The 12,105-nt window shown below is 38.8% G+C and overlaps 2 protein-coding genes and 1 pseudogene across 2 annotated transcripts; 1 reads left to right on the top strand and 2 right to left on the bottom strand.

The window, feature by feature from the left end:
* LOC5575084 (THO complex subunit 5 homolog B) lies at window positions 1–3,110 on the bottom strand. Its single transcript, XM_001661752.2, has 4 exons — window positions 2,882–3,110; window positions 2,076–2,823; window positions 396–1,357; window positions 1–324 (listed from the first exon to the last, which is right to left on the bottom strand). Exons 1-4 carry the CDS (start codon window positions 2,990–2,992, stop codon window positions 85–87), a joined length of 2,061 nt encoding a protein of 686 aa, XP_001661802.1. The 5' UTR covers window positions 2,993–3,110; the 3' UTR covers window positions 1–84.
* Window positions 3,111–4,957: 1,847 nt separating this feature from the next.
* On the bottom strand, window positions 4,958–8,513 carry LOC5575083 (annotated as a pseudogene).
* Window positions 8,514–10,154: 1,641 nt separating this feature from the next.
* LOC110678393 (NTF2-related export protein 2-like) lies at window positions 10,155–11,138 on the top strand. The gene is made up of 2 exons (XM_021851216.1): window positions 10,155–10,643; window positions 10,702–11,138. Exons 1-2 carry the CDS (start codon window positions 10,623–10,625, stop codon window positions 10,918–10,920), a joined length of 240 nt encoding a protein of 79 aa, XP_021706908.1. The 5' UTR covers window positions 10,155–10,622; the 3' UTR covers window positions 10,921–11,138.
* The last annotated feature ends 967 nt before the right edge of the window (window positions 11,139–12,105 follow it).

The following is a 12,105-nucleotide window of genomic DNA, read 5'->3' as shown; positions in this document are numbered from 1 at the left end:
TTAGGAATAGGTAATTGGAAAATTTAATGATTCGTTTCAGGGGAGAACTTTTTTCACATTTCAATACTAATCATTTACACACATTTAAATTTGCGTGAAAACAGAGCTGCTTCCGTTGGACGCAATACGGAACGGACGGGAACGGGCCCGTCCACGGAAAGGCTTCAGGTAGGTTTTGTCCTGGGTGAACTCTGCCGGAGTGTAGGAGGGTCCTTCGGTTTCCAGGTAGATGTCCAAGCAGGACATTGCTCGCTTCAGCTGCAACGATAGAATGGACTTTGGATGCTTCGGCGCCTGCAAACTGTTGGTCCAGTATTCCATGTCCTGAGAATGTTTTTGAAGGATAAGTGAGTTATCGACTGAAATAGCTAGGCAATAACAAAATTAAAACCTACCCTGACCGCAGCACAATCACCCGCTGAATGTTTTCCATTCCAGTTCAAGGAAAGCGACCATAGTGGGGTACTCTCAGGGAAGTCACATGGAATGCAAATGTAACACTCTAGCTTTGCTGATCCACGTGTGATGATCGCCCTGAAATAGAGGTCATTTCCGGCAGAGCTGCTGTGGTCGACAAACTTTCCAGTGACATTCGAAGCCACGTATTCCGCATAGGACAGTGCAGTCCACTGAACCAAGGTACTGGAGATACGAATCGGATTGTTGTGCTCCATGTTGATGGTCGTATCCACGTTGCCAGTTTCCAATTCATGAACCTGCTGATATAGTCTAAGTCGTGCCTCCCAGCGGGTACGAATGGCCTTGATTATGGTCGGAATTGATTTATGCCATTTGTCGCTGTCCGCGAGGAATTTCTCACCGGAATCAACGAATTCGATTCCGCACAGTTCCTGAGCCCATTTGTATGGCTTACCAAGATCTTTTTCCTTCATCATCGATATGAATTTGTCCATACCGATTCCAACCTCTTGGATTTGGAACTTGGTTTTCGGGTTTGGGCTACCCTCGCCATTGTCATCTTGGAACAGCTCATTCAAGATGTTCTCCTGCGACATAACATCTCCTGCTGCTACTCCACTGACTTCGAAATCGACCAATGAACAATTTACCGTAACAAATCCCGCTGTTGGGACGTACTGGAAAGTCAAAGCCAACGATTGCTTTCCCTCTTTGCTCTTAATAGTGATGGTAACGCTCAGCGGATGTGGCTTGACCAAAGCTTTACGCTTCTGTCTCATCGGATCTTGCTGTTTGCTGGACTTGCGACGGTTGTAACTTCCTCTCGTTTCACGCTCGTTGTCCGCATCGTCATCGGACTCACAATCGATGTTGCCGGTTATCTCTATCTGTCGAGCTTCTTCCTCGTCACCCTGGACGGATGTGGTCAGCAGCGGATCTGTAATCATTAAGAAATGTATTGAAACGTAATGGAACACCGATGGCAGAACAGGTAGCGGCTGAGTATCTTGAAAAAGGAACTTTAGCTTGAAAAAGAGGCCAAAACAAGAAACAAAGAGAGATCGAAAAGAGACCAAATAGTAACCCGGAGGGCAAATTCGTCATAAAATCAGTCCAGAAGTTTCTCTAAGAACACTTTTAATAATTAACGAAGTGACTGTAATGCCAAATTATTTTTGAATTGCAATTCTTCTCCATTAACTATTCTTTTACACCCTGCTCTTTCTCACAAATTCTTCTTCTTTTTCTTGGCATTACGTCCTCATTGGAACAGAACCTTCTTAGCTTTGTGTTCTATGAACCATTTTCGCATTCGTATATCGTGTGGGGCAAGTACGATCATACTCTATGCCCAGGGAAGTCAAGGAAATTTCCATTACGAAAAGATCCTGGACCGACCGGGAATCGAACCCAGACACCTTCAGCATGGCTTTGCTTTATAGCCACGGACTCTAACCACACGGCTAAGGAAGGCATCTGGATTCATAGCAAGCAAAACAGGGGAAAAATGTGACTTAAGAGACGTTTTTGTTATAATAGAATCTGTTAAGACTTTCCATTGAAAATAGACTTTCTAGAAACTTGCATTAAAATAGAGACCCAGTTACTAAAAAGAGATCTGCTCCCAGCACTGCAATGATAACGTTTACACTTACCACACGCCTCTCCATAAGCCGTAACATTTGCGTACAACATATATAGAGGCTGCACCAGCAGACGGACCGTTTTCTGGATTTCCCACCCCTTTTCGATTGGCATATCGAGTGCTTCCTGCAGCGGTCTTGTCGCTGCCAGCAAATCCTTCAAGCGCGGTGCCAGAGAATCCAGCCGTTCCGTTTTCGACACAATTTCGTCGGCAATTTTTGCCTTCGAAGCTTGCAACTCTTTGCAGTGGGCATCCAGTTCCTTTCGCTGTTGAAGTTCCCACTCCAATCGAGCCAATCGCCGGGCATGGTCGTCATCCTTGGTCTTCTCAGGGCGTGAGATCGTTTCCGGTGCCTTATCGTAAAATTCATCCACCGGAACCAGCTCGATTTCCTCGTCCTGGCTCTTGAACAGATAGCACCGTTGAACCTCCTTCTTCAGATGGTCAGCCTCATAAAGCAAGTTCTGCAGCTGCAACCGGTTGCTATCGACACGTAGTTTCTCTTTATGCAGCGCTTCTCGGCCATCACGAATCCGGACCTTGTCCAGCCGGTTTAGCTTTTTCAGGGCAACGAACGCCAAAGAACCTTCGATTCTTTTCTCTGCGATTGCTGCCTTGGCCTCGTCGGAGTTATCCTTTTTCAAGGTGGCTATTTCGTCAAACAGCTTCTTCAGTTCATCGCACGTTCCGTAGAATAACTGGGCATCTGCTTCCGGTGGACGCTTACTGGCTTCTTGTTCCTCGAAGGCGATTGTGCTCTATCGTGGAAAATAAAAATAGAAAAGCGGTGTAAACAAACACGACACCAATACTTACCGCGTACAGATCCTCCCGGGAAAGCTTTGTCGGTGATGACTCGTTTACTGACGTCTTTCTGCGTTTCTTGTCACTAACCTCGCGATCGTTTGTTTCCGTTTTGTTCACCATTTTACGGCAAAAAGTCCACAAAATGTTGCGAAAATCTCAAATTCTCCTGGACAGACTCGAACAGGATGCGTGATGCGTACCCAAACTTTGTGCGAGCTGTCAAAAATATAAGGGAGACTGGAGCAAGAGTCAGCGCGCTCGCGAGCTCGATGACATTTTATAGCAAACGGTGAATGTGCGCTTGCTCTAAAAATATGATTGGAAATCGAGAGGGATTCGCGATAAGGGCCTATCTGACAAATCAATAACAATGAGAAAATAACCAATGAAATTCTCATGTGCAATTTTTAATCCCAATTGGAGAAAATATACTCAAACTTTAACCTTTCCACTTTAATACACATTTCATAAACCTAGTTTTAAAATCCTCATCAATACCACACACATCTCCTACAATTTCCCTAGCTATTTCGTACTAAAAAAATATTATAAGGTTTCGCCATAAACGCACTCAAGGATGCCAGTATCGCCCAATGTTATGAGCTTGTAATCGATATTATTTTCAGTGTCGCCTATTACTTTTGCGCCGTGTTTACATTCTGGTTTCAATTAAGCCCGCCATGTACGCCTTGTTTATTTTTTGTTTGCAGTGTCGCCGTTTACTCTCGCCGTGTTTTGATTTCGATTTCAGATGCGCCCATCACTTTGATAAACAAAAACACAGGCGTAATCAATAAAGTGTGTGATGTGGCATGAGGTGAAGTTTCGTCTTCTACAAATTTGCGTTTTTTGAACAGTTAAATTATCGATACGGGAAAAGTTCAAGTGCAGTGAATAGACAATCGAGCTACAATTGGGTCCTAAAATGTTTATTGAAATATTGTTTTTATTTGATGACACGAAAGAGCATGTTATCGCAAATACTTCAGCAATTTTTCCCGCTCAAATAACGGCTACATCATATTTAAACTTTAATTCAAAAATTGGGTCCATAAATGAACCTTGACACTAAAGATCATGTTTGACGTTCGCTTAATCGACAAAAACACCACAGGGCTTTTAGTTTTAACACTGGGGTTGTTCCTATCTGACATTTCGGAAGGGACACGGAAAGCAAAATACACCCAAAATTTGAGTTTAAGCCAAGAAGTGTGCCAAAATCTAAAAAAAACGTTTTTTGGACTTAAACAAAAGAAAAACATTTAAAAATTGAGTAAACATGTGTTTTTGGCCTAAACTTAAGCGTTTGGCATTAAAATTGGGACAGGCCTTTTGGACCCTATTCCAACGCTATATTTTCTTAAATTGTGTACATTTTGCCAGTTTCGCCTGATTCGCGAATCTTTCTAGAAATTTTCACTGTGGGACAAAACGAAATCGAAATTGGTGAATAATAATAATATTGCGCATTATTAAGGGCTTATTCACAAATGTGGGTGGGTGTCCTCATGTTGTTACGTCTCATACAAAATTTGTAGAATATTCATACAAAAAGTGTTACGAGGGAGTGGGTATGTGTGGCCATTTTCAGCGTTATGAAATATATGAATAAACCCCCCGCATAAACAAGAACTATATCAGTACAGTTTCCCAAAAGGTCCTCAACCATTTGCAACAATATCTGAAAGATTTTGGTTACAATGAAAAATAACAATATATCCACCATACCCGAAACGTTTTTAACAGTTCGAAAAACGGTAAATAGGAAAATCACAATGTGGGGAATGGGCGGTTAAGTTATGTAACCGTATAAAAACGTCGATTTTCTCGAACAAAATTTCGCATCAACAGTTTTCCAAAAGGTAGATATACTGTTCATTTTTTCGGAAAAATTAATGTAAGCCAAATAGTTTCGAAACATTTGAACCATATGATTCTGAAGGAAATAAAGAACGTATGCATAATTATTGGTTTACGGTGCTTTATTGTATTTTTACCCTATCCTATACTGTTATGTAAGTGTTATACCATAAGAATCAAATATTTGAATTGAATTCAATAAATGAAAAATAATGAAACACATGCTTCAACTTAATCAATTATTTACTCATATCATCATAGTCCCATACATAACTGACTTCAGTTGTACGTTAATGAAATACAAGTATTCATCGTTTTCATAGTTTTTTTTTATCATAGATACAATTATAAAATCAATGCAAAAACTGATTGTTCCAGTCCCTATCCTCCTTTAATAGTTGTTTTTTTTTTAAACATTTTTACAGTTACGAGTTCACATTTTCGTTATATTTTCAGATTCACATCAGTATCCGTCTAACATTAAAACCCTTTCTGTAGCTTGAACTCCAGAGGCATCAGCTTGATTGTTTAAGTTTAGTTTCCAGTAGCCAATTACAGGAGGTAGTAGCGTTTCCAGGAGAAAATTCTAGAGTAATTTATCTAACCATCATTAAAATAGAAAACAAGACCCGCTACCAGCCCTGCGATGATTCAATTACACCTCAAGGATATTCTAACACTTATTCTGAAACCCACGGAATATCGCCTTCCCAGCTCAGTGCGACAAGTGGAAGATTGCTAGCGATTGCTTCCTGTTACAGGATGCTATCTTTTAAGGGAATAGATCAATATAAAGCATCCATGTATTGATCTATTCCCTTAAAAGATAGCATCTTGCAACCGGAAGCAATCGCTCGCAAACTTCCACTTGTCGTCCTGGGCTGTAATCTTCTGGAAGCGTTCGGTGGGATTGTCCTGGAAGTTGACCGTTCCCGGAACCTGGATGATGAACGTCAGCTGCGAGGACACAGCGTCAATGATCGGTTGAGCGTCCAGGGTGTTTATAATGTGTTCGGAATTGGCAGTTCCTGGAAGTACTTCTGGATGTTGTCCTTCCCGTTGGCGTCATTTCCGTACCACACCAACAAACCGTTGTACATTTAGAGCCGGGCCATCTGATGCCGCTTCTTGTCTACGCTTTCGTAGTGCAGTTTGGTGAATTCCTCTGCCGTCCGGCAAGTGGTGTCGATTTTGGTGCACAGTTCCTACGGGGATTGGGTTTGAACGAAACATCTAACAGATTGGCGAATGAAATGTACTTACTAGGTCGATTGCAGTTGTTATTTTTTGATGTGAATTGTTGTTTTGTAAATATAATTTCAGCTTAACTCGACTGTTTTCCTTCGACGGCAATCCGACGACAATTTTTTTCTACACTCAACGCTAGATTGTCGCTCACAAATACCAACAAAATGTAACTGTTTGTCGAACTGTTTAAATGTAGTTCAATATTGTCAAATGCAAATGTGTGAGTGTGTTGCACAAATTAAAACAAAAACAATTTGCCGAATGGTGGCGTAATGTTTCCACCATATCTTGCTTGAATCCATTCCCATATAATTTAACAATATCAGTGCAGTATCATATATTGTTACTGATAGGTATGGATTAATCATACTGTTTGAAATAGTGAACAGCTTTGAAGTCCATATGGTTATACATAAAAGCAACTATTTCTGATACATTAACCGTACCCGTTACAAGATGTTTATTGTTCTTATAGTAAGACAAACTGTATTTTGCTATTCGGGCCATTATCGGCTATCTTGAAAACTTCTAAAAATGTTTGAAGATCATCGCAGCTACTTCAAATAGTTTTGATATCTTCTGCGCGATTATTCCTGATGTCCAGGCATGGTCGCGCAGGAGACACCAAAACGCCAAAATATCCAGCTTTTTTATGAGCGTTAATGGCCGCCACAATCAAGCTCGCTTTCTGGTAGGGATCAAACGATCTGATATAGGCCTTTTCATGTGACAGGTCCGCTTATGCATTTGTTCACATCGGTGGAGGACCGGCACAAACACGAGGCTGTCATTTCCATAGAAGTACTGTCAAAGTGCTTCCCGATCAGCTGATTTAGAACGTCATGTGAATAGGCCTATTGTCGGTACGGTAAAGAATTAGAAATGGATTCTGAAGTTGGATTTTTCTCCGAACATATGCGAGATATCTAACTTCGGAAGCTGTGCATTCTATTCGTATCTGGATGCGCTTTTAATTGTAATTTATTAGTAAAATGGTAACATGTTAATACAGTAATACCTCGATATAACGTAACTCGATTTTTATTTTCGTTACGTTATATCGAGGTTACGTTATATCGAAGCAAAATATTTTTTTTTTCAAATTTCGTTCAACATGTATCGTTTGATAAGAAAATGGATCTAAAATTGATGTTGTTGAAATAGCAGGCATTTTCAATATTCTCACATATTTTTTCGATATTTTTCTGTGTTTATGTTTTTTTTTTCAATTTTTCATTTTTACGTCTCTATCGCAGTAATCCTTAAAGAAATGTATTGCACAAAAATCTCTGGAGGAATCCTTGAACACTCAGAAATTCTAAATGAAATTCATGATGAGATCTTTCTGATATCATAAAAAAATAATGTTGAGCAGTCCATGAACATTTGTAGTAAGTCATTATAAAACTTCAAACAAATTGTTATGAGGAACTCGTAATTCTAAAAACAAATCCTTTGAAGAGATTTCATGAAAAAATCACTAGCAAATGTCATTAAAAACAAGAAATATTCTTAACGAATTTTCCATGAAAAGTTTCTGAATCAATACGTTCGGCAGTATTCTTGGAGAATTTTGTTGGGGATCTGGAGAGCTTGACCAGTTTTCGGACGAAATCCTGAATATAGTTTAAAAAATAAAAAAAAAATCCGTATACAAATGCCTAGACGAATACTTCAAGTAATAGACCATTTTCGTCAGACCTTACCCCCAATTTTTATGTTTTTCTTCGAAAGGCAATTATTTTTAATGATTATTGACACTTTCAGATATTTTTTATATGCACTCCTGATTTTCTTACAAATTTTTGAAAATTTGGGAATTTGAGGTGAATTTCGTCATGCGGCACAGCTGTTTCAACCCTGTGGGTATAGAAAGTGGAGACTTTTCCAAAACTTATACAACATCCCTGCATTGGATGTTTGTAGACCCAACAAAATGTCAAATCCAGCAGAAAACAAAATATAGGCCTATTCACATGACGTCTCAAATCAGCTGAGCGGGAAGCACTTTGACAGTTCTTCTATGAAAATGACAGGCCCGTGTTAGCACCGGTCCTCCACCGATGTAAACAAATGCATAGACGGATCTGTCACATGAAAAGGCCTATTAACTCGCTCCACTAAAAATGGCCATCATTGTAGCTGGAAAAAAAATTAGTGGTCTTCTTCAACAATGAAACGACCATAACAAATAACCTTCAATATGCTGCCATGCAGTGAAATCAGTCGCCAATTTTCCTCTGGCCGCAAAACCAGGAGAGAGTAGAACTCTTTTCGGAAATTATTCAGCTGGAGCACCACAGCAACTTTATGCGAAAGACATGAAGAATTTCGTCGTGACGGCTCTCTTCGTGTCCTGATGATTCCAGTTTCCACTTGCTTGGGGTATTGGGAATAAAACGGGGAAATATGTCTGCGCACGCAGTTAACATAAAGGTTCCGGTGTTGAACCTGTTAATATAGATATTTAAACGGCCAGTACCAGCACCAAGGTCGTTTCCGGGACGGATGAGGGGATTGCAGTCACCGCCATTACCAAAAAATGAAAAAGTAGTGCATTCAAATCAGAAGATCAACAAAGTTGAGATCAATGTTCTGAATTTACTTAGGTGGCGCAAATCATAGACTCGTGCCACTATTTCTTTCTTTTATTTTCCGGCTGACGTCACTATTTGCTCTGCATAAGAATAGCGAAAGAATAAAAGAGAGAACTAGTGTCACGCATCAATGATCTGCACGACCTGAGTAAATCCAGAAGCTTGAGAGGAGACCGTAGAGGAACAGCGGGAACAGCTGATCAAAATTCACCACAACGTGGAGATAAAATCATAGGGGAAAAAGGGGTCTGATGAAAATCGGAGAGAAATAAATTGTAGGGGACCGTCGGGCGATCTGTCGTGCCGCCAGTTTTTCATTGTTTTTCAATAGTTAGGAGCTTTAAAACATATGGGTTCCTTAGAGAAGTTTGTCTAGTAAATTGAAAGAAAGCTCATGAGCAAATACAATTTTTTGACGGAAATGGTCTATTGACAACCCACTAAAAAAAAAGTGAACTTTATTAACACTTCAGTCGTCGCGCTGTTGTATTTTGTACAACAGTGGGGAAAAAACCTCGCTTAACGTACACAGCATCCGCGTGGTGGTTCTGACGGTGGCAAACCGCGCGACGACTGAAGGGTTAAGAAATTATTGATAGAATCAATGAAGGATTTCGTTCCACATAGAATCCTTGAAGAAACTTAAGTAGTACAAAGAATGGATCTTTTATAAATATTTGGAGAAAAATCTGCAGAAACTCATAATGAAATTGCTGGAGATATTTCGAGAAGATTGTTCTTCAGGTTTTTAAACAAAAACCTGTACAATTTTTTGGAGTAACTTCTATAGCATTCCAAAAATAATTATTGGATTGTTCCTTAAAAGGGCCGCTACAAAAATTGATGAAAAATTGCTGGAATAATTTATGAATCTCTAGACTCAGATAAGTCCACTTTATATCTTGGAGAAATTACTTGGTAAAGAAACACAGTAGATTTTATAGATATATTGAAAAAAAAAAACTATTGGACAAATTCATAATACTTAGAAAAAAATCTTGGATATATTCTGGAGAAATTCCTGGAGGAATAATTGAACCATCCATTGATGTAATTCAATGAGATCCCTGTTGGAAATATAAAAAAAAAATGTTTTAAGTTTGATTCATGACTATCAGAAGGGTTTAGGATGAGTGCATGGAGAAATCCGTGACGGAATTCCAGGAGAAACATCAATTTGTTTGAGAAACCTTTCAAAGAACATCTGTTAAGAACTCCTGAAGCACTAGCCAAATATATCCTTATGCAGTATAAGAAAAAAATATTATCAGATATACGTTACATGGTTTGGCAATGGCAGGGTGGCCCGTCAACACATAAGTCCAATCCGAGTTTGATCTAGTCTTTTTTAATGCAAAGTCTAAATCAATAATTTCCAATGTTTTCATAGAACATTGCAATGAGTAGCAGGCTAGCCTCCAGAAGGAGCGTAAATGGAACAAAAAAAAAGAATGATGTATACAAATGTACAGCAATGACAAAATGTTGTTTTTTTTTTTTTTCAATTGAGTTTATATCTCACTCGATATCGATTTATGACTGTATTCTGTTGATAGTACACTCTGTTGCTCTATTCCCGCATAACAAAATACAGTTTGTCTTACTTTAAGAACAATAAACATCTTGTAACGGGTACGGTTAATGTATCAGAAATAGTTGCTTTTATGTATAACCATATGGACTTCAAAGCTGTTCACCATTTCAAACAGTATGATTAACCCATACCTATCAGTAACAATATATGATACTGCTCTGATATTGTTAAATTATATGGGAATGGATTCAAGCAAGATATGGTGAAAACATTACGCCACCATTCGGCAAATTGTTTTTGTTTTAATTTGTGCAACACACTCACACATTTGCATTTGACAATATTGAACTACATTTTAACAGTTCGACAAATAGTTACATTTTGTTGGTATTTGTGAGCGACAATCTAGCGTTGAGTGTAGAAAAAAAAAATCGCCGTCGGATTGCCGTCGAAGAAAAACAGTCGAGTTAAACTGAAATTATATTTACAAAACAGCAATTCACATCAAAAAATGACAACTGCGATCGACCCAGTAAGTACATTTATTTCGCCAATCTGTTGGATGTTTGGTTCAAACCCAATCCCCGTAGGAACTGCGCACCAAAATCGATGCCGCTTGCCGGATGGAGGAGGGATTCACCAAACTGTACAACGAAAAAGTAGCCAAGAAGCGGCATCAGATGACCCGGCTCTACATGGACAACGGTTTGCTGGTGTGGAACGGAGATGGTGCCAACGGACAACATCCAGAAGTACTTCCAGGAACTGCCCCGCTTCGAATACATTATGAACACCCTGACTATAATTGAATCATCGCAGGGCTGGTAGCGGATCTAAATTTCTATTTTAATTCTTTAATTCGAGTCTTTAAAAAGTGCAAAATTAAATGCAAATTCCTGTGGTTTAATAATGTACAACTGAAGTCAATTATTTAAGGAACTATGATGATTTGAGTAAATAGTTGATCACTTACATACCAGTATGGGATAGGGTAAAAATACAATAAAGCACCGTAATCCAATAATTATGCATACGTTATTTATTTCCCTTAGAAACATATGGTTCAAAATTTATCAAAACAATTTGGCTTACATTAATTTTGCCAGAAAATGGACAGTATATCTACCTTTTGGGAAACTGTTGATGACAAATTTTGTTCGAGAAAATCGACGTTTTCAAATGGTTACATAACTTAACCGCCTATTCCCCACATTGTGATTTTCCTATTTACCGTTTGTCGAATTGTTAAAAACGTTTCGGGTATGGTGGATATATTGTTATTTTTCATTGTAACCAAAATGTTTCAGATATTGTTGCAAATTGTTGTGGACCTTTCGGGAAACTGTACTGATATAGTTCTTGTTTATGCGGGTTGCTCTGATTAAGTAATGGTTGGTGTTTGAATCTTGAAGAATGTTTATTGTAGTTAATAATTCATGTTTATAATAAAAAAAATGAAAAATAAAAGGGAGTTGAAAAAAGTTACGTTATATCGAGGTAAAAGTTACGTTATATCGAGTTACGTTATAAAGAGGTTACGTTAAATCGAGGTTACGTTATATCGAGGTATTACTGTATTTACAACTTTAAATCATGTCAAGGAACAAAAATAGAAAATTCGAAAAACATTAACTCGTCCATTCCTACCACACTTTGGTTCAATTTACGCATTATTAGGTTTTCACAGTTTGGGCAACGGTAATTGTGCAAATCAAAATGTGGGGCGGTTAAGTTATGTAACCATTCAAAAACGCTGATTTTCCCGAACAAATGTTTGCGTCTACAATTGAGCTCTCGCCAATCGGTGTCACGAACACGTGCGCAAATTTGCTGGTTGAAAATACTGCCGTTTGATTTTGCTAGGAACAGCTGATCTTTGTTTATATTTTCAACCAGCACTCTTTAAGTAGTGTTGGTGACATGTAACGTGTATGTACACGAGCGCAGAATCCATTATTAACCGAACAGTCAATATATTGTCGCGTGCCCACCAA

This window comes from Aedes aegypti, chromosome 3 (genome assembly GCF_002204515.2).
Source record: "Aedes aegypti strain LVP_AGWG chromosome 3, AaegL5.0 Primary Assembly, whole genome shotgun sequence".
Lineage (NCBI taxonomy): Eukaryota > Metazoa > Arthropoda > Insecta > Diptera > Culicidae > Aedes > Aedes aegypti.
This window is presented reverse-complemented; position numbering and strand designations above follow the sequence as displayed.